The 20200-nt window shown below is 46.0% G+C and overlaps 9 protein-coding genes across 9 annotated transcripts; 3 read left to right on the top strand and 6 right to left on the bottom strand.

Moving 5' to 3' along the window:
• Nucleotides 1-127: 127 nt before the first annotated feature.
• On the bottom strand, nucleotides 128-1745 carry LY89DRAFT_730013 (Creatinase/aminopeptidase; the record flags this gene model as incomplete). Its single annotated transcript, XM_018219429.1, has 4 exons — nucleotides 128-605; nucleotides 656-737; nucleotides 790-1570; nucleotides 1620-1745. The coding sequence occupies 4 exons, from the start codon at nucleotides 1743-1745 to the stop codon at nucleotides 128-130; spliced, it is 1467 nt and encodes a 488-aa protein (XP_018075578.1).
• Nucleotides 1746-2460: 715 nt separating this feature from the next.
• LY89DRAFT_429777 (subtilisin-like protein) lies at nucleotides 2461-4817 on the top strand. The gene is made up of 3 exons (XM_018207464.1): nucleotides 2461-2610; nucleotides 2668-2992; nucleotides 3052-4817. Exons 1-3 carry the CDS (start codon nucleotides 2552-2554, stop codon nucleotides 4582-4584), a joined length of 1917 nt encoding a protein of 638 aa, XP_018075577.1. The 5' UTR covers nucleotides 2461-2551; the 3' UTR covers nucleotides 4585-4817.
• A 2394-nt stretch (nucleotides 4818-7211) lies between these two features.
• On the bottom strand, nucleotides 7212-7597 carry LY89DRAFT_770462 (uncharacterized protein; the record flags this gene model as incomplete). The annotated part of the gene is made up of 1 exon (XM_018221847.1): nucleotides 7212-7597. The coding sequence occupies one exon, from the start codon at nucleotides 7595-7597 to the stop codon at nucleotides 7214-7216; it is 384 nt and encodes a 127-aa protein (XP_018075576.1).
• A 1735-nt stretch (nucleotides 7598-9332) lies between these two features.
• LY89DRAFT_715474 (uncharacterized protein) lies at nucleotides 9333-9752 on the top strand (the record flags this gene model as incomplete). The annotated part of the gene is made up of 1 exon (XM_018218209.1): nucleotides 9333-9752. The coding sequence occupies one exon, from the start codon at nucleotides 9333-9335 to the stop codon at nucleotides 9750-9752; it is 420 nt and encodes a 139-aa protein (XP_018075575.1).
• A 465-nt stretch (nucleotides 9753-10217) lies between these two features.
• Nucleotides 10218-11279, bottom strand: LY89DRAFT_681806 (uncharacterized protein). The gene has a single exon (XM_018214374.1). The coding sequence runs from the start codon at nucleotides 10864-10866 to the stop codon at nucleotides 10234-10236; it is 633 nt and encodes a 210-aa protein (XP_018075574.1). The 5' UTR covers nucleotides 10867-11279; the 3' UTR covers nucleotides 10218-10233.
• A 165-nt stretch (nucleotides 11280-11444) lies between these two features.
• LY89DRAFT_609739 (HET-domain-containing protein) lies at nucleotides 11445-13646 on the top strand. Its single transcript, XM_018210530.1, has 2 exons — nucleotides 11445-11862; nucleotides 11918-13646. Exons 1-2 carry the CDS (start codon nucleotides 11475-11477, stop codon nucleotides 13489-13491), a joined length of 1962 nt encoding a protein of 653 aa, XP_018075573.1. The 5' UTR covers nucleotides 11445-11474; the 3' UTR covers nucleotides 13492-13646.
• A 2023-nt stretch (nucleotides 13647-15669) lies between these two features.
• LY89DRAFT_681805 (uncharacterized protein) lies at nucleotides 15670-16303 on the bottom strand (the record flags this gene model as incomplete). The annotated part of the gene is made up of 3 exons (XM_018214373.1): nucleotides 15670-15849; nucleotides 15912-16081; nucleotides 16121-16303. 3 exons carry the CDS (start codon nucleotides 16301-16303, stop codon nucleotides 15690-15692), a joined length of 513 nt encoding a protein of 170 aa, XP_018075572.1. The 3' UTR covers nucleotides 15670-15689.
• A 733-nt stretch (nucleotides 16304-17036) lies between these two features.
• On the bottom strand, nucleotides 17037-17780 carry LY89DRAFT_665662 (uncharacterized protein; the record flags this gene model as incomplete). The annotated part of the gene is made up of 1 exon (XM_018212858.1): nucleotides 17037-17780. One exon carries the CDS (start codon nucleotides 17778-17780, stop codon nucleotides 17037-17039), a length of 744 nt encoding a protein of 247 aa, XP_018075571.1.
• A 133-nt stretch (nucleotides 17781-17913) lies between these two features.
• On the bottom strand, nucleotides 17914-20117 carry LY89DRAFT_639168 (amidase). Its single transcript, XM_018211605.1, has 5 exons — nucleotides 20005-20117; nucleotides 19585-19958; nucleotides 18674-19531; nucleotides 18261-18621; nucleotides 17914-18203 (listed from the first exon to the last, which is right to left on the bottom strand). Exons 2-5 carry the CDS (start codon nucleotides 19861-19863, stop codon nucleotides 18082-18084), a joined length of 1620 nt encoding a protein of 539 aa, XP_018075570.1. The 5' UTR covers nucleotides 19864-19958; nucleotides 20005-20117; the 3' UTR covers nucleotides 17914-18081.
• Between the last annotated feature and the right edge of the window lie 83 nt (nucleotides 20118-20200).

Here is a 20200-nt window from a genome sequence, read left to right as displayed (position 1 = left end):
TGAGCGGGACAGCAATGTGAATTTCAGACTCTCATCTCACAACAAAAACCAGAGAGGCAGCAGATGATGAGCGAACGAGTGAAGTGATTGAAATTGCATGGAACAATTTTTTTAAGATCAGCCCCGCTCAAGGGTCCCACGGCCCAACTGCTCTCGTACCCGACAAGACCTTAGGCAACTCATCACCTTCTCCTACAAGTAGCACATCCTCATGTCTCACGCCAAATTTATCCACGAGATAGACACCTGGCTCACTAGTAAACGTCATACCCTGCCTCAACAAAGTCTCCGTGTTTCCCTTATTCATGTACGGACTCTCGTGAGCTTTGATGCCGATCCCATGACCAACACGGTGAGTGAAAGCATCGCCGTATCCAGCGTCTGAGATTATGTTTCGAGCAGCGATGTCGATTGATGCTGCTGTGGCATTGGCATGCATGGCGACCATTGAAGCGGTTTGGGCATCCAGAACAAGGTCCCAGACTGAGAGCTTTTCTTTGACGAGAGATGAGAGAGTAGCGAACTCGACTGGGGTGGTAGGTTTGGGATTGAAAGGTGGGAAGAATGTTCGGCAGATGTCAGAGGAGTAGCCGTAGAGGTGAGCACTGTTGAGAACGTTAATTAGTACACCGCGATTCAAAACAATCGAACTTACCCAACATCTATGAGAACAAAAGTCTCTGCTTCCAAGACTTTGCTTCCATCCGTTCCACCATGTGGGTTGGAGGCATTTTCATCTATGACACCTATTAGCGTCATTCACGAAAAGTGATTTTAGGGATAACACACCGAATAGAACAATGTCGAAGAACGGCTCCAGCCCCGCTGCTCTTAAAGTGTTGTCCAGCACTTCCATGACCTCGTCCTCAGTCAATCCAGGATACATACACTTCCTCATCTCCCTCACTGCTTCCACAGTTCCAGTATTCACAGCTCTCAAAATCTCAATCTCCCTCTTGGTCTTCGTCTGCTTCACCCTCTCAACCTCCCCACCGAGTCCCACAACTTCAAATCCATTTTCGCCCGATCCCCGCTGGATGAAGTCTCTCATCTCATCATCAACCATGACCTTGGGGTCTTTAACAATCCCACTTTTGTCACCATTCCAATTCTCCCTCAGCGTCTCATAAGGATTCCAATGCTCCTCCCAGCTCACAAACTCCAACTCATCATCGAATGGCATACCCAACAACCTCGCCCTCTCGACCTCAAAACTAGGACAGAGGAATCTGGTCTTTGCTTTCACCTCACCATCATGCCCCACTACGGGATGCACAACCATCAGAAACGGCCGCTCTTCGGGTTCCCAGACCTCCCAATCTTTTTGGCTAATATTAGCATAGTACTGGAATGTGTACCCTGGCTCGACGACAAATGCATCGAGTCCGTCAGCTACGAGGGCTGTTGCGAGATTCTGGCGGCGTTGAACGAATTCGGAGATTGGAAGTGGGGCGGCGTTATCGAGGAATGGGAGACCGGTGGAAAGGAAGTTGTTGATTGAGCATTTTTGGAATGAAGAGATGGTATGTGGCGAAGAGTTAAAGTGCGTGTTATAAGTATATCGAGACGTCTATTTGCTATTAGAGACATCTGTGCATGCTGTGGTGGGAGGGATATACCAAGAGAAAGCACGTGCTAGCAAAAACGATTGCGGCGAGCAAGCACCGTTTCACTCGGTAAGAACCTGTTGAAGAAAGTTCGAGACTTATTTGGGCGCTTGCCTTCTCATCCATATTCGCTGCCATGAGAACTTCAAAGAAAAGGGAAGAGAAGATGTCGAAGCTTGACCGACGTTTGAGCTGCTGATAGGTGGGGGTTGGAAGCGAGACGCCAGTCGAACTTTATCTCAACCACCGAGTCGCCTCTTGCATCACCTTTTCTCTCCATAATTACTCAAGATTAATGAGTAGGAGGGACTTCCAAAAGTATATATAGTTGTAAGATGGACTTGAGATGACCCAACTTCTCAAAAGTTGGAATCTGTTAATAGCCGGTTGGAGGTGCGTACCTAGGTCGCAGTGCCATTTACTAAGCACGGATCACTCTTTTCTTGACGTACTCCAGCTCATCTCCAACTCACTGGAGAGTATTTGATCCGATGACTTGGCTCAAGGGTATGTTTGAAGTCAGAGAGATACAGGGCGTGGAGAGCCATGTTTCCAAGAAAAAGGATCCGTGCGTAGAACTGATGCCGAGGCCTGTTCGATGGTTAATCGGTGACAGACATATATATATACGTGTTTGTGCCGACATGTTTAGATACAATGTAAATCAAAAGGTAAAACTCTTGAGCCGATATTTCCAGAGGTACTGCATGAAGTGGCACATACCGCTTATCGTTGATTTGGTGGCTGAGACAAGCACATGACAGCGCCCGGCTCAGCCGCACAGCCTTGTCGACAACAGACGTTCTCTTACGATACTTCAAGCACGGCAATTTTGCAATGCAGATGGAAGAATATCTTGCCAATTTGTGATGGGAGAGGTCCAAAGACATGGTACCTGGGCTCGCAGACCGCACTGAAGCCAATAATCACTACAAGGAGTCAGGATGCCCACTGGCGAGCTTTGCTCTCAATCTGATGCTGCGATAGATGTCCAAGCTCACAGGTACCCCGGCTTGTATCAACTCCAAAGACATGAACTGACCGCGATCGAATAATGTAGTGATTCCTTCTTCGAATACCTCAAGAACACCGACACACTCCTCGACGGCTACAGGCGAAATGCAGACAAACGAGTAAAGATTGCGATTATTGATAGCGGGGTCGATACGCAGCATCCCCACATTATACAACTACAAGCAGAAGCTGAAGGCTGGCGAAGACTGAGGACTGCAAGTTTTGTTAGCTCTGTGGAAGAGGGGCAGGACTATGTTGGCCATGGAACTCACATCGTTGCGACAGTGATGCGCATTGCGAAATGGGCTGAAATATATGTCGCAACGGTTGTCGATGCGCAGGGGACTGTCAATGTCCGTAGCGTTGCCAAGGTGCGGAGCTTTTATCAAAATGCATAAGATTGACGACCTAATGTTCAACGCTCTCTTAGGCTTTGACACATGCAGTTCGAGAATGGAAAGTCAATATTGTATCCCTGTCACTTGGGTTTGATAGACGAGTACAACGTATTGATGCCGCACTTCGGGAAGCAGACCAGCAAAATATTCTGGTCTTTGCTGCTGTGTCCAACCATGGTGCTGCGGCGCTCAGGCAGGTCGCTTGGCCTGCCTCAATGACAAAAGTCTTTGGCATAAATTCGGCTAATTTTGATGGAGTCACTTCTTCGTTCAACCCGCCAGAGAATGATAACGATTCATTCTCACGTTACAAATTATTGGGAGAGGGAATCCGGTCAGCATGGCCGCTGCACCTCGAGGAGGGCGAAGAAAAAGTCTTGTCGGGAACCTCCATGGCCACTCCAATCGCTGCCGCTACTGCTTCACTGTTCATCGAGTTCATGAGACAGAATCGTTTTGACGAGGAGGCAACAGCTGACGCGGAGCTCATAACGACTCCAGATGGAATGAAAGAAATCTTCCATCTGATTGGTAATGCCAAGTCGAAGGGAGATTACTTTAAATATGTCACTCCATGGCATCTTCTGAGTTCTGTTGGCAGTGACACTGTCAAGGTTGACAGAATATGTGCCTTAGGACGTATCCATGAAGTACTACAGAGTCTTCGAATGTATAGTTCCGAAGGGCAGGACTCAGCGAGCGATACTTCTGGAGAGCCACCAGTTTTCACATCCGCTAGCAAGCTCGCGCCATACACTAATAAGTTCGCGCCATATGATATTCCTGTCTCAGCTCTTCATCAAATAGATGACCCGAGTGCTCCGAGAAAGCCTTCCAGGCTAAGTCATAAGTTACAGGACGCCGAACAAGCTCGACATGAAGCGAGCCGCAGAACTGTCACTAATGCTGGTAATAATCAACAACAAACTGAAGACACAAGAAGAGCAGTCTCCCAAGGACACGTACCATGGTCAGGTGACCTAACTCCTCCATCATCTTCACAGCGAGTTGCTGTCAATCAATTCAACCCATTCACCGGATATACCTCATATCCACCCGCCTTCAACCCATTTCGTCACGTACCAGCAGGGGACTTCATGAACTATGCACGTACACCGCCAGTCAATATTCCGTATAGGCCATACTCGACCCCTGTTCCTCAAGCATCCCTTGGCAGACCCCCTGGATCTCGTCGAAACACACAAGAAACCTTTCCAAGCTCCCGACCCTCTTCTGCACACCGTCGGGTACGACACAGCAGAGACAACGTAGCTTATGCTTCTTCAACTCCTAGTGTTCCAACTAGAATGTTGACTACTAAAGATTTGGAGGTTCAGGAGCAAAGACAACTTCCACAATTGACTGCCGAAAGCTTGCTAGCTAAAGAGAGATTGGAACAGGACAGCGATACGGAAGATACAAGCGAGGAGGCCGACGAGGACGAATCCATCACTATCAGAGTCACAGGTCAAGCCAGGATAATGGTAGGCGGAACCATGATTGAAGGCACGGATGGCGAGTTACTCCAGATTCGGAATCGGAGACCAAAGTCTTCCACTGAGTAGAACGCTGTAGCTAGCGCTCTTGTACACATCCATGCATGTGCGAACGAGCATTCTGGAAAGTTCAAGAAAGTGGATGAGATGAATGACACCATATATGCTTTTGTGTTATTGAGATTCGATTCATTCATGGCCCGCATCTGATCTGATGCAAATGTACTACAAGATGTTAAAGACACTAACAACTCAACACCTCACGTTAATGCACACTTGACTTCCACAGATACCTGATTAGGCTTCGCTTAAGGTCCTGCGAGCTAAGCGCCTCACGTTAAGGAATATTTTCAAGTACTTAACTTTCCGCTTCTTTCTTTCAACCTCGTCTTCTTCTTCTTCGCGCCTCCTGTCCTGTACCTGCCAACGGCACTTCAACCTGATCGCAAGTACCAAGACCTACGAACAACAAGACGAAATCGCAACCTCCTTCTGAGCAAGCTTCTTCTCTTACTCAACACTCATTCCCACAAAATGGCGACTCGCTCGGTGCACGTCGAGTTCCACTGCGAGAAGGAAACACTCAAGTAAGCAATACACACAATCCGAAGACCTGTCAGAAACTGATCCATCTATCAAAGATTCCAACACGATGTTCCCGAAACACTCCTCGCCAACTTAACCCGCGATTCGTCGTACACCAGTCCTGAGTGGATGAGTGAAATCAGAAACGTAATCAACCCTTTCGTCGTTCACCACCATGCAACCATTCTCAATACCTCACTGCCAATCTGCTCTTTCTGCGGAGCCCCCACAACTTCGGTTATCGCCATTCCGACATCACTCCTCAACAGGGCTTCCGATCTCTTTGTCTGGTCGCGGTCTACGGAACATGTCGCAAGCCCTCCTGCGTGGACAAGACCAGACAAAACTTTGAAGCCAAGCACATTGGAAAATGAAGCAAGCATAACATGACTCATCGCCTTGGAAGGGAGAATCATTTGCGCTGGAGTTTTGATCTTGGGCCGACTCCTATATACTTGCGATATACCAAGGCTCAGGGTCAAGTGGTAGATGGTTGTCCCGTTATTCTTTAAGCCAAGATTGATTTGCCGCATCCTCGGAGTATATAAGGACTTTGAAACGTCGGAAATATCCTGGGGCAAAAGCTTTTCGGTAACTGGCAATTCTTCTTATTTGCACATGTCCGCTACTTTAGAATCGTTCATGCTCGGCTGTCTTTGTGGATCAAGGCCAAAGAGAGCCAAAACTGAGCAAAACCATCAAGTAGACAATAGAATCCATGAATTTTCTTCGAAATTGCAGAATATTCATCATATGCGAGTGAATGTGAATCAAAACGACAAGTCATCTCCCCTCAGTTGATGAGGCGTATCGTAACTCCAACCATGTCCCACTTGCTCCACAAGCTATCTGAATATGAGTAAGACTGTTGGTAAAGATGAGCTTTGGAAGAGGTCTGAGAAGCGGCCGGTTGAAGAGCTCTTCATTCCGCAGAAGTGAAGATGGTGAGCATAATGCATCGAATCCTGCAAATGGATAGATAAATTCATCTTTGGCATTCACATCTCTCATTTAGCTCACTTTCAACTTATCATTCTAGCTTTGTTTGGGTGGTGTTGGGATGCGGCCGATGCTAAGCAGATGCATAGCGCGCTTCGTCACCACTGCGCAGATTCACCTACCTTTGGCATATCAACAATCGCTTAATAGATTGAATTAAGCAAAACCTTTCAACCTTTTCAAAACTCGCTCTCGTCTGGCTTAGTGGTCATGTTTCTTTACTCTTAAAAAATGTAAACTAACAACAAAATAGGTACTTCCTGATATCTAGTGGCCTAGATCATCAGACACAGTACCCTTTACGGCTAGGCATCAGAAGTTGGACCGTCGCGGACTAAGCGATGATCGATGTTTAACTAGTTCCGTAAAGGTCTTCAAACTGTGAACGTTCACGTGAACTGATTCCCCATGATTTAGTAACATCTAACTATGTCATCGTTGATAGCGGGTTAGTGTTGGATGGTAGTGGCGGAGCACAGAGCACATGTGACATGAGTAGGATTCAGTGGTGGTGACAATAAAGTCACTGTGCTGTAAGTAACTACACCTTTCTTCCAAGAGTTGAGTTTGAGAACTTTGTTTTGTCCTTTTCAACTTCCCTCCTTCAACTGAAAAGCAAGGAAACGATTCTCAATTCAAGTCACAAATGATTGGCTCTATCCAAACCTCAACTCTTCGAATAATGATCGCACATTCAATGGCCGATGTTTATTTGAACAGCTAGCTCTTCTGACTGGAAAATTATTTTTTAATAGAGACAATTCATGTCGCTCATAAATTGAGTCACTCAAGCTGCTCCATCTCCTTGAGGTCTTACGATCGGTTCAATCTGTTGAGAACGCGATAGCTCTATGAAGAGAAACGCCCTTATATCTTCACTAATTTATCTGTCACATACTCGTGATCCAACATTTGATATCGCTTTTTCAATTCAACGTTCTCGAGCTTCAGATACTGCCGAGTCCTCGGTACTTTACATACATCAGCACCACAGCTCTATCAAATCCACCATCTAGAAGTCTGACCCTGTGAATAAATACTTTTACAGTTGTCCATCCTGCAAGATCTATCACCACGTCAATATTCTTTCACCTTCAGACCGCCGTTCAACATCCTAATCCACGACCGAGACAACTCGATGACGGTCACCAGTGCTATTCCAACGCGAAGCATTCCAATTCACAGACTGATTCCACACTGTATTGTTCCATCCACCCCACCAAGTTGACGCATTGCCAGGCGTAGAAGTGTTCCAAGGAGCGGAATGATTGAAGCGTGATGGCTTCCAGAGAGGATGGTCGGCATAAGAAGAGTTTCGATGTTTATGAGCTGCGTAACCAGGGTGCAGGAGGTCGTATTGGGAAGCATTTTGAGGAATCTCGAAGTTGGGTGAGGTGCCGTTCCATTGCTTAGATCTTGTATACGCCTTAGGTAATGCTGATGCGAGGGTGAGAGAAATGAGAGAAAGGATCATTGGAAGAGAGGCGTTGAAACGCATGGTGGGTTATGTTCCGAGGATAAACCGAGATAGAGGTTTTGGAATTGATGAGCTTAGCTATGACGGTTTGAGTAAATGTGTCTGAGGTTGCATTAATGTTCCTATCAAGAAAAGATGATACCAGAGGGATTATATATGCTAAGATGAAAGTTGTGAATCACACGAGTTGACAGATATACTCACTGCACTTGCCATGAATCAGAGCTGCTTTAGTCAAAGGGGAGAAACATGTGGAGGCAATTGTAGAGTAGCATTTATGTAATGAATCAATCAACTGTTAACTTTGCTACTCTACGGCATCTTTACGATTCTCTGGACTTATCTTTGTAAGAAATTGATAGGCATTTCGATTAATCTTTGCAATATGCTAAAACTATAGGTATATCACGGTCGGTCTTTTGCAACACTCATTCAAGCGAACGTACTTGGCTCTGGCTTTACAGTATTCCTCAACGGAAGACATTTTAACATGATATAGTCTCATGGCTTCTAGTCGCGTACTTGCAAAGTAATGCCTGTGAAAAAATTTCAAAGCAACGTCTTTGGTGAATCTACGCTCTATCTATTCTACATGAAACTGCGACTTATCCTCGCACATGCTTTTTTCCTTAACACACATATCTTTCCACTCTCGGATTTTGCTTCAATTATCATCCCCATCCTCAATTTCAAAATCATTATCGCTGTCTTCGTCGCTGCCGCCGTCACTGTCATCATCCTCATCATCAGAGTTATCAGCTTGATTAATAACCAGCCTAAATACAACCCGCTCCTCTTCCTACTCCGAGTCTTCGCTCAATGGTTTGGGGATGCTGCGAGCGAAATTGGAAATACAGCCACCTCTTTGAACTTGTTCAGATGTCGTGATCGTATCCGTTCTCGCTCCCCTGTCAAACCTATCAAAGGTCTTTGCCGGAGGCTCCATACCAAAGCTCCGTGCCCGAGGCGCTGAGATCATGCAAACAAGACCAGGTAGAGAGTCATCTCGGCTGAAGGGTTGCCAGTGCATTGAGCGTGGCGGGGTAGAATCATGTCCAGGTACTTAAGGTACAGGGTACTCGGGCCGCAGTCAACTAGGATGAAGCTCCTCGACAGTGTTTCATCTTCGGTACGTCATGTCGGAAACTTTAGCATCGATTACCTATTTAGATAAGCTAAACGAAAGTAACTCTATATATATCCCTTTGCGATGAATGATATCAAAGATTCTACCCTGGTCGCAACGTTATTATTATAACGAACATGTGAGTATTTGTGGACAATCAAACTCAGCTGCCGGCCTTGCGATCACGTGGGGGGGCCTTCCCCTCCCGGCTTGTTGTATGAGATTGATATGTGGAAGTATCGCAGAAGATATAAAGGACGTTGAAGATAGTAAAAGAGAGAATACATAAAGTTTATTCGAAAGCGCTTAATTCCACAATTCAACAGCATCAAAATTATCATTCCATTTCATCAGCAAATATGACTAATACAACGCAAAAGACCGGTTTTGAACATCGCAGTAAAGATGAGCTGAATCGGCTTGAGGGGTACTGTAAACTTCAATTACAAAGTTGCTTTTTACTCTGACAATGATTTTTAGGGACCATCGTCTAGCGGAGTACAAAAGGCCAAGTGATGGAAGATCTGATGGCTTAGGGCAAGCACCTTGCTCTTGGTTCTGACTTCTTGTAAATACTAATACCCTCCGTGCAATTATAGACATCGAGCTAGCGTATCTCATAGTATTGGGATGGCTAAAGAAGTCGGTATGAGGGTAGCTGAAGAAGTCGGTATAGGTGGTATGAGGGTAGCTGAAGAAGTTGGTAGAGGCGGTATGAGCGTGACTAAAGACGTCGGTAGAGGTGGTGTGAGGGTAACCGAAGAAGTTGGTATAGGTGGTATGAGGGTAGTTGAAGAAGTCGGTAGAGGTGGTATGAGGGTAGTTGAAGGAGTTGGTAGAGGCGGTATGAGGATGACTGAAGAGGTCGTTAGAAGTGGTCTTGGGATGACTGAACAAGTCGTTAAAAGTGGTCTTGGGATAACTGAAGAAGTCGCTAGAGGTGGCATGAGGATGACTGAAGAAGTCGTTAAAGCTTTTGCGAAACGCATCGGAGGTCGGAAAAACTTAGCTGGTGGGAGTGAAGACGAAGCTTTAAAGGGCCCGAAGTAGGGTGCTGGCAGACAAGAGGATTGGTTCAAATCTACGCACAATTTTAGGCAATAAGCTAGAGCAGTTTTATTCTTAGGTTTTTCTAAGGTGAAGCATCCAGAAACACCGCACTCAGTGTAAATTCTTTACGAGCCTACGGTAAAATAATTTCTATTATAGCTCACGAGGTCCATACGATCTTGCCGCTGTCGCGTGTGGCCCATGTTGACGCGAATCACCTCCGTCCTTGTCATCATCCTGAGATGGTTCCTCGAATACCATTCCATAGATGCGCGATTTTCCCAGCAAGTTATAGTTCGACTTTGACTTCTCTTTGGGCCGTATCGCTCCTGGCTCTCCTCTTATCATACTCCATCCACGGAACAAAGATGGATAATCATCATGCACCAAAGCCTTTGGTACACCACAAACCACATCGACGATCGAGCCATTATCAGGTACATATGCATACATAAGTACTTTTCGTACCTCCCTTACTTGTTCATTCTCGGGTTCCTGCATCATATTCTCTTGATCGACTGACAACACACACGGGTTCGTAAGGGGTCATAGCTCCCTCTGACGTCCAGGGCAGAGCATAATGCATCAGATACCTAGATAGATCGAGCAGCAATTCTGCCTCTCTTCTTCCACCCCTCTCATCCATATAGCTCGTAACAAATGGTTCCATCTCCTTACCTTTCTCGGTGTTGAGCTTCTCGTGCTCCAGTAAACGCTGCACACCTTTCACCAGCAATCCGGTGTCCCAGTCCTCAAGAACATTGGCGCCCATCCACTTCACCCACTCGATACCACATCCCATGACAGCAACCAAGGTTCGAATATGAATCTTTCTCTGCTCACCACCTGCCTTCTTCAGGTTGTGGTATGAATAGTTGTGATTAGGTGCCGAGAATCTTCTCCTTTCACATCCTTCCTTGAAAGCCCTACATATCCGGAGCTTCCGCTCACTTGCCCACTCCAAAGAAGTACCACTACCCTCTCCATTGATGAAGCACATATTCAGATCAAGATAAGCTGCAGCAGGACTAGGGTCAATCTGAACACCAAAACTTCGCACATGCGATGTCCAGCTTTCAGAGCTAAGGACATCGGTAGATTTAGGCCAACGCATCCAAGTACTTTGCCCACCTCCCAAGTGCAAACTCGGATGCTGCTAATACTGTGATAAAGCCCGGCTAAGCATTACCGAATAAGCTCTCGCTTTGCCAATTCCTTCTTCTGCCAGCCACCTCTCTCTGCGTCCTCATCGCAAACAGGCCCCGATATCCACGATAATAACGCACTGTAGGAATGTCCGAAGGCATTTGTAAACTCTGCTCTGAGACTAGAAGATTTCACAGGACAGGCAACCAATTACCTGCCACCCCTGCTAAACCACCCACTTTTACAGGGGTAAGAACATAGAAAATAGTGAATTCTTGAACATACATAGAAAGGTTTAAAACTTCAGGAATAACTACAACCTGGTCCTTGATTATGAATATGACCTCGCTTTCCTCAGTATTGAGCGTGGTTGCGACTAACTCGGACTTTAGGTGGTTGAATATTGTGGGCGGTCGGCCCGTTAAATCAGTCTGTGTTTCTATGTGGTGGTCCTTTTTCCTTTGCTTATTCATCAACTCCATGTGACACGTCTTAATTCCAGGCTAGCTACCTTCCAGGGCGCTCTGTCTGCGGTCTTGCCTACATAAACAACCCTCAACGAGTTTCTGCAACGCGATGGCAGATACCAAACTCCATTCTTTGTGTTCTGTGTGTGCAAAGCTCGCGTTTAGGCTTGGAGCTTTTATTAAGGACAACCGACGTCCAAGAAATTTTCACAGAAGTCTTCGGCACCTTGAAAACTCCGCGAAGTCTGGATGCCATCTTTGCATGTTGATCTTTACCAGCCTCGCTTCTGAAAATGGAGTAGGCGACTACTGGAGAGTAGAGCCTGATGGTCCCGTCAAATGCGTGTTTCGAAACAATGGAGAGCCTCATCTCCTTGTAACATGGAATCTCGTGATAAGAAGATTTAAGCTTTCCTCTCTCCCTGCACCTAGGGTCTTGAGACAGCCATCTATTCCCGCTGCAATCCAGGATTCATCCTTATTGCGAGACGGTGCAAGTGAGTCTAAAAAGAGGACCTGTCGAAAATCGAAGATGTGCACTAACTTCTAAAGTTGAAAAATCTCCGAAATCGCCCATTCTGTTCTCACAGATTTCAAAATGGTTAAACTCTTGCCTTGAATCTCATCAAAATTGCTCTTCAGATTTTCCAAGCATATTACCTACCAGAGTAATAGATGTGGGAGCTTCTGAAGGACTGCGCGATTCCCATATCTTCATCACTAATGGTCAGTCCGGAAAGTATGCTGCGCTGAGCTATCGATGGGGGACGTCACCTACAATCACCACAACCTCTGAAACCCTTGCCTCTCATATAAGCGGCATGAGAATGGAAACTCTGCCCAAAACACTACAAGATGCCATCCTAGTTAGCCGGGCATTAGGCCTCCAATATCTTTGGATAGATGCTCTATGCATCATTCAAGATTCCCCTCACGACTGGGCTGAGCAAACAGGCAAGATGGCAGGAATATACCAAGATGCTCACCTCACTATCTCCGCTGATAACGCGGAAGGTAGTGACTCTGGATTCCTAGCAGATCGTAACCTGCAAGCCATCAGGAGTTGTCATCATATGGGTGCTCGAATATCAATCCACCCCGACATACAACAAGTTTTTGACGTCATTAATGTCGGGCCTCTCAGCCAACGTGGTTGGATCCTGCAAGAACGACTTTTCTCACGTAGAATAATTCATTGGAGCCACCTCGAGGTAGGCTGGGAGTGTAGAGAGATGCAGTCAACTGAGCGAGATCCTCAGGGGCAAGTGGATATCGAGTGGCTTGGTTCGAATGCAAGAAAGATGTTTGCGTCGACGATACCTCCAAATTTAAAGCTGGACAAAACATCTGGTCTATCTGAGGACTCAATTCCACCTAATAGCACCTTTCAAGACATCAAGAGCGACATTTATGACGCCTGGTATCGTCTCGTTGAAGAATATAGTGGTCGACTCCTTACATATCCAGACAAGGACAAACTGATCGCCCTCTCCAGCATTTCGAAAACCTACCATAAGAGATATAGTCGAATACTAGGCCCTGAAATATCATACATATCTGGTTTGTGGAAGGATGATCTTGCCAGGGGACTTTCTTTCAATTATGGAACTGGACGCATGGGGCGTAAACAGCGTGGTCTACCACAAGCTACTGTATGCAATCTCGAGGATCCATTGACTTGGAAATATATGCCACCATCTTTTAGCTGGACGAGGGGAGACGGTGCGGTCAACTGGCAGAATCGGCTAGGAACAGGCTACAACATTCCTGAATATAATGTTGAAGTCCGCGATGTATACAATATCACCACTGGAGGAAATCCTTGGGGTCCAGTTGAGAGTTGCTGGATCGTACTGAGAGGAGTGGTGTGTTCGAGAGAGTTGATACGTGCAGTGAGGGATTACCGTTACCACACTGATGACGACGTGACAACTTTTGACCGAATTCAAAGAGAAAGTTACATAAGGCTGAGCGTTACTTTAAAGCCGGAGGGAACATATGAGCAAACGTGGTTGATGATCCATCCAGTTGGTGAAGCGGATGAATATCGCAGGATTGGGGTCTTTTCCACATTCGGAGATTTTTCTATGAATCGGACAGATAAAACTAATATCAAGCTCATATAAGTGATGTAAGCGATTCTGGATATGGACAGAAGACCCAGTAGAGGTGGTTGCAGCCAATTTATGTTTACTGCGAGATGTAAGGGAACAGAAGCCAATATGAGATATCTAAGCCCTGTTTAGTTAACGCGGAGGGTAAATCAGTCCATCAATTAATTGCCATTGACACTACTTTGAAGAACAATGACCAAAGTCTGGAATCAAAACCCTCCAGATTCTTATTGACTGGGGGCTTCGGAGAGTCGTTAAATAGCTTGAGCCGGAGAGAAGGAGAGAGAAAGAAGACACGTCCGCAGTGCCGCAAAGCAGAGGAGCGGGGAACAGAGAGAATGAAAGTAGTCAAGTAGTCTGACGGAGGAACGAATAAAGAGCTAGAAGATGAGAGAAATACAAAAGTGGCGGCCGGGCATTCAACCTGGGAGATGCCTTGACAGCTAAAGGATGTATTTTTAGGGGATCATGTTTGAGCTCCTGGGAGCCGATTTGGTCTTCCCAAGGCGGCGACGTTTACCGACCGCGTAAGAAAAACAAAGTCGATCAGGTTGTGTCGTAGATTGCCAAAGTAAGCAATATTATACATCATAATTAAGCAGTGAGTTGGCATAAGTCAACCAGGAAACTATAACCGGGCCACAAGGGAGCTAAAAGGCGTAGCCAGAGGACCAAAACGGAACCCTACTCAGGGTACTTGGAGTACTCGGGACCCGCAGTCTATGCTCAGGAATGCTCACACTCGGCTCAGGTCAGAGGAGCGACTGCTCAAGTCTAAAGACAGAAGTAGACTTCGGTAAGGTCAGTTTTCGTCTTAGACTTTTTAGTTACTTTGGAGCCCGAAAGGGCTCCAATAGACGGATGGGATCTCAGGCCAGCTATTGAAGAATAGCGTATAGATATATTCCCGATCCGATTAGAGTAAATGCGTAAAACGAAACCCCCTAGAAAATGGAGGTTTAAACCTCAAGTTTCTGTGGTATTTCGTTCGGTATCGATTAAGGTGGATGCAGACCCGATCGAACACGACGAAAGAAATCAGTAAGTCGCACCCCTAGTAAATCCTTTGGTTCGCCAAAGCTCATTTTCCGTAAAATTTCTTTAACAATCTTTTCTTCTATTATTCCTTTTTATACTTTCATTATAAACTCGATTTGAAAACAAACTTCACAGGTTGAATGTTATTCATTGTATAAAGAGCCCTACTTCGATTTTAGGATTCATCTAAACCAATGAAACACTTCCTTCAGCCCATCGAAAATAACTCTCGAAGGATTCATCTAAACGAATGAAACACTTCCTTTAGCCCATCGCAAACAATTCTCGATATCTCTTAAAGTTTTAGAGAGTGGACTCGCTTAAGTGACATCTTTCGGGCCTGTAGCGAAATAATGAGTATCTCTACCCTAAATAATAGCTACGGGCCGGAAATCTCGATCGACGATGATTGATCCTAAATCTCCTTTGGCAGACATAAACCCTTGTGGATTTAAGGCAATGAGACACAGTTCCCTTAATACACTACTTCTGCCCTTAGTGTTTTGCGTACTCCGAATAGCATTAAATGTGCCTCCAACCCGTGGTCCGACTTCTTGGCTTAAAGACAAGCTCGCTAGGAATTAGGTTATCGTCTCGAATAGGCTTAAAATGCGGACCTAGATTAAAGTGCAGCGTAGTAGCATATCGAAATTCGTTGTTGACTTAAGCAATCGATGGGTAGTCGAACGATATAAAAGAACCACTCATACGAACATACTACTTATTTTAGCCATTGTTAAAACCCTTAAAGTATTCAAGTAGAGATCACATACCTTGTTTTCGGCTAAAATTGCGGGGTTGATAATTGATATAATAGCCTAGTTACTACAACCCTTGAATTGTAGGAGTAATCTGTCCAAACCCAAAGTAGTATAAACATCGCTAAAATTAATATCATATTGCGTTGCGTTCCTAAGAGTTTGATCTAGAGTAGTAATCTTAAAAGCAGTCTTAATAGCGTTCTCAGATACAGTTCCCCATCGTAATAACTCAATCTTAGTGTTGATTTCTTGTATAGTCGTCTGATGGACGCTAGTTGCTAGGCATATTACTCGCTATTTAGGATGTCCGCTATTCTCGATATAAGGTTTATTGCCCAAAATACTATCTGGGTTAATAATATATCTATAAGTAAGCGTATAAACTATAATTCGGCCATCCTTATCGCAATACTAGATGTATCCAGAGAGGGTACCCACAGAATTGATATCTATGGGGCCGATTAATGAGTATAGTAGCCGGGTGGGAGAGTTGTAGACATCGAGGTTTCTGTTAAGGACGGAGCACGAGTCGATATCAGATCGGGATGCGCGGCAGACATTAACGTAGATCCTGCATTATAGCCCAAGTTAGCGACTATTCTGTGCTATAAACAGCTAGATAAGGGACTTTACGAATCTTTTTCGCTCGAATCGAGGCCTACTACCATCATAACTTTAAGGATCATTGAGATAATGTTGCAGGCAGCATCCTCGGAAAGGGCTTCATCGGCCACAACAATGTGAATAGTAATCGGGTTCTCGAGACGCTCAACATCAAAACCGAGCCGTAGAACGTTGAGTCCCTAATCGCAATCCGGTAGCGTAGCGTGAATGGCCGAGACAATATTATCATAAAGTTCATCCTCGAAGATTGCCGCAAACTTGTGTTCTAGATCGGTGGCTCCGATCGCGAAAGTGTTCTTGTGAGGGGTATAGGTAGAAGGGCTTTTGCAGAGGCATGAGGGATTAGAAGGATGGCTGCTGGCGCAGACCTCGAGACCTCGCATACCGTAGAGGGAGCGCATCTCTTGGAGTACCTCGCGTTGGCTGTTTATTCGTATTGGCTTTCAATAACAAAAGTGGTGTGGCAGGGATGACCTGCGTGGCAGTAAGACACATAATTGTTATCCAAAACGGCAAGGCGTGAGCGCCGGAAGCTAATGAAGGCGGTGTGGCTCGTTATCGAAAACGATAAGGACAGGACAAGGCCCCGTGATGTAAAAACAAGTATAGATGCCTCTTGATGCCTTAGGCAAACACATAAAGTAATGGAGCTAAACCAAAAGAAGAAACAAAGCGGAGAGACTCCGGCTGACTCAGCGACTTGCTCAGAGAGCTCAGGGCTCAGGGCTCAGCTCAAGTTAAGGCAGCGACTTCTCAGGTCCAAAGACGAAAATAGAAACGTTTATATCGACATTCCGGCATGGGAGTGTGGGACTACCTGTATCAAGGCCTGTAAATAGGCATTAATGCATAGGATCTTATCAATATATCAAATAGAGTCTATTATAAACATTACTACACGGGCTGCAATCGCAATACAGAGAGATATAGTCAACGAGGTTGAGATTAATTAACGGAATACAGACAATTGGAAATAGCTTCATTTTAGATTTAATAGGTTTATCTTGTGCTACCTCCGATCGGGGTGAGGCCGCGAAATTGAAATTCGCGCACTTCAAACCAAGGGTGCGTAGATCGAGAAAATGAATAGGCAAGGCGACGCGAAGCAAAACGAAACCCCTCAGAAAACAGAGGTCAAAACCTCAAGTTCCTGTGGTATTCCGTTCGGTATCGATCGAAATATAAGCAGAAGGCGTCGATCCAGAGGCCTTCGTTGGGTGAGCGACGCTGGAGGAGGAAAGCTTGGTAGAGGGCTGGTGAAAAGGGGAGTGCGTGCTTTTTGGTTGACGAAGAAGATGGCGATTCTTCTGCACCCTCTTGGCCATCCTTTGTGTGGCTGCCCCAGCAGTAGCTGGCTGCGATGAAGGAGTCCCATCGGTATGTATTGTCGTCTGCTTTCTCCGACTCAACCTCGGTTTCCTTCTTTTCTTTTTCGCTTCCAATTTGCTCCCGTTTGGAATTATCATCCTCTCTTTCCGTCGATGGAGTCTCATTATCTTTCACTTCACTGTTTTCCACTGCTTGCTCGCGTCCAGGACCCAAAAGCCGCATCGGCAATTCCTGCACATCATCACTTTTCAGCTCAAATGCACTACTCAGGCTCTCTCCCGATAAAGCCTCGACCTGATCCAATATCTTCTTCGCTCTTTCTTTATACTCGTTATTAAAGGGCACTGTAGATGAGAGTAGCTTCAGCTTGCTTTGCAAGGCTACTGTGTGAATGTCCGCTGAATCGATATACTCAGGAAGAGGGGTGGGGAGGGTGATGAATGTGAGCTGGTCTCTACGGTGTGCTGCCTGCATCTTGGAACTATAAGCGTGATACTTAGTTGTCGTAGTGAATAGGTGTGAAGGAGAGAAGTTGGATGATTTGGGCATGTAGTCGTGCGGCTGGATGTGAGACCTGTGGCCTTTTTTACAGCTGGCGTAGGTAACACATAAATAAAAAATCTCAGGATCTCATAGCTCACTCTCAACTCGCTCAACTACTTCGAGTTGTATTTGTTCTATTCGCATTTGGTATTTCGAAGATTGCCTTTCGTACAAAAAAGTCTTGGTTCGAAATGCTTTAGCATTCGCTATAAATCAGGATCGGATCTTCCTTTTTCCGAAGCGGAGGGCATCTAAAATTGGCCTACCGGGGCTTCATCCAAATGGCGTACAAAAAGAGAAACCTCGCCTATCGCCCATTTAAAATGCCATCAACCGTAACAGAAACGCCTGCCAGTTTCTCATCTTCGTGTCGCTGCCCGATTAGCTGCAATGTCGTAGGAGTATCTCTATACAGCTCGGGACCAGAATCTACCCAGATCTCAGCACTGGACATATACTCAGCCTAATAGACATGGACGAACTTACACAGATCATAGACACGCTGGTCGTTCTCTCCATACCGAGCAGCCTCGTCCAATAGATCGATATCCTCCACCTTGCCGACGGGGATAATCACAGCAGGACAATCAAAAAGATTAAATAGCGATGTGTAGGTAATGACCGTCCAGTCATCGAAAGGAGTAGCTGTGTGAGGCGCTGGCAAGCACAGCATTGCATCGAGGCTGTATTCTTTCCACATGCCATTGAACTTCTTCGAGGAGATGGACCGCGCGTGGTTAATTTGGAAGTACTCCTCAATTGACTTTCCTGGGGTAGTAGTAAGACCTATTCGTCTAACCGATTCCACAAGCGGCTCTTTAGTCGAATCAAGAAGGGATCTCAGATGCTAAGACACATATCAGCATCGAGTAATGGCAACGTGAACGTCTATGGCGTACCGCCGACCCGTCAATAGAGAATAAATCCCAAATCAGATGCATGTTACTTTGCACGTCTGTAAGTTGGATCGGTACGATAGTAACGCCCGCAGCGACGAGTTTCTGCACCGCTTCTCGCAGCGCTCGGTGAAGCGGTGGCGTTGGTGTATGAAGCGTATCATCTGCAATAACTCCAATACGCAAATTTTCAACACGAGGAGGCTTCAGATCCAACCATGGAACCTTGGTGACAGAACAGTCAAAAACGCTTGGTCTTGCCTTCATAATCGTCTCCATAAAGAACTGACAAGAGCGTATTGAGGTGGCCATCGGACCTGCTGAGGGAGGAATCCCCACGATCCCATCCACAACATCATTTTGCTGGCCGCTATAGGGAACAATGTCAGAAGTCGGCTTGAAGCCATATATTCCGTTGCATGAGCTTGGGATTCGGATCGACCCAGCCACATCGGTGCCCACGCCAAGAATACTGCCTCGCAGCACGATGAGAGCACCCTCTCCGCCGGTCGAGCCACCAGCAGTAAGTCTAATATTGTTTGGGTTGAGAGTCCGCCCAAAGATATTGTTCTCCGAGTCAGCCGTCATCATCGTTTGAGGGACGTTTGTCTTGCAGTAAAGAACCGCACCAAGCGACTGAAGCAAATCCACCAGTGCCGAATTCTCTTCTGCTGGTGCGCCCACAAAGCACACCAGCCCAATCGTTGCATCTTTGCCTTTGAGCTTGAAACTGTCCTTGAGAGAGATAGGTAGGCCATGAAATGGTCCAAGTTGTTTCTCGGGATTAGCTTTTCGCTGCTTGTCCAATGATCGCGCGCACTCGATTGCTTCGTCGAAAAAGATCTCTGTCAGGCAGTTGGTCTACTTTACTGTCAGTGCAACTTGACTCCGAACTCAGTTCAGAGCTTACATACAAGTTGTTGTGCAATTGCTGCTCGCTTGCAGAATGCCGTGGTTACTTCCTCCGCCGTGAAGGTGGTGTCTCTGATTGCTGCTACGATGCCTACCGCATCGTAATCAGTAGTTATGCGTATTTCTTGTTCGGTCAGAACACCACATGTCGTTGGCACTTCTAACAGATTGCTGCTTTGGGATTTCATCAATTCGGGTACCAGCCAGGATTTTGGTATCAAATCATCCCTAGCCGCCCTTTTTCTCGCGCATCTTTGCTGCCAGTCGCGAAGCATCGTCATATTGGCAGCAGGTCGGTTTCCTTTCTTTGTTCTCTCTCTGTTCTTGGCAAGTGAATGCTCAGCAAATATCGAACTCAAGTCAAAATCTTTCGGGACTGAATTGTGTCAGGCGAGGAGGTTTGGATGTGAGTATGAGCGTACCGTGTACAGTACACTGCAAATGAGGTGTGAAATACTGAGAGGAAGTTGGTCTACTCTTTGAAGTTCCACTAATTACCTAGATAGATGACATGACCAATGAACTTTGCTTAGGGGTATGTCTCGTCCCAGTCTTGTGCCAAGAGCTCGGAACTTGGGAAGTCAGAATTCCTGAGGCAGGAAGCCGGAAAGATAGGAA

The sequence above is a fragment of the Mollisia scopiformis genome, assembly GCF_001500285.1.
Source record: "Mollisia scopiformis unplaced genomic scaffold LY89scaffold_5, whole genome shotgun sequence".
In the NCBI taxonomy this organism is placed as follows: Eukaryota; Fungi; Ascomycota; class Leotiomycetes; order Helotiales; family Mollisiaceae; genus Mollisia; species Mollisia scopiformis.
The sequence above is the reverse complement of the archived record's forward strand: the minus strand, read 5'-3'. Positions and strand labels throughout refer to the sequence as shown.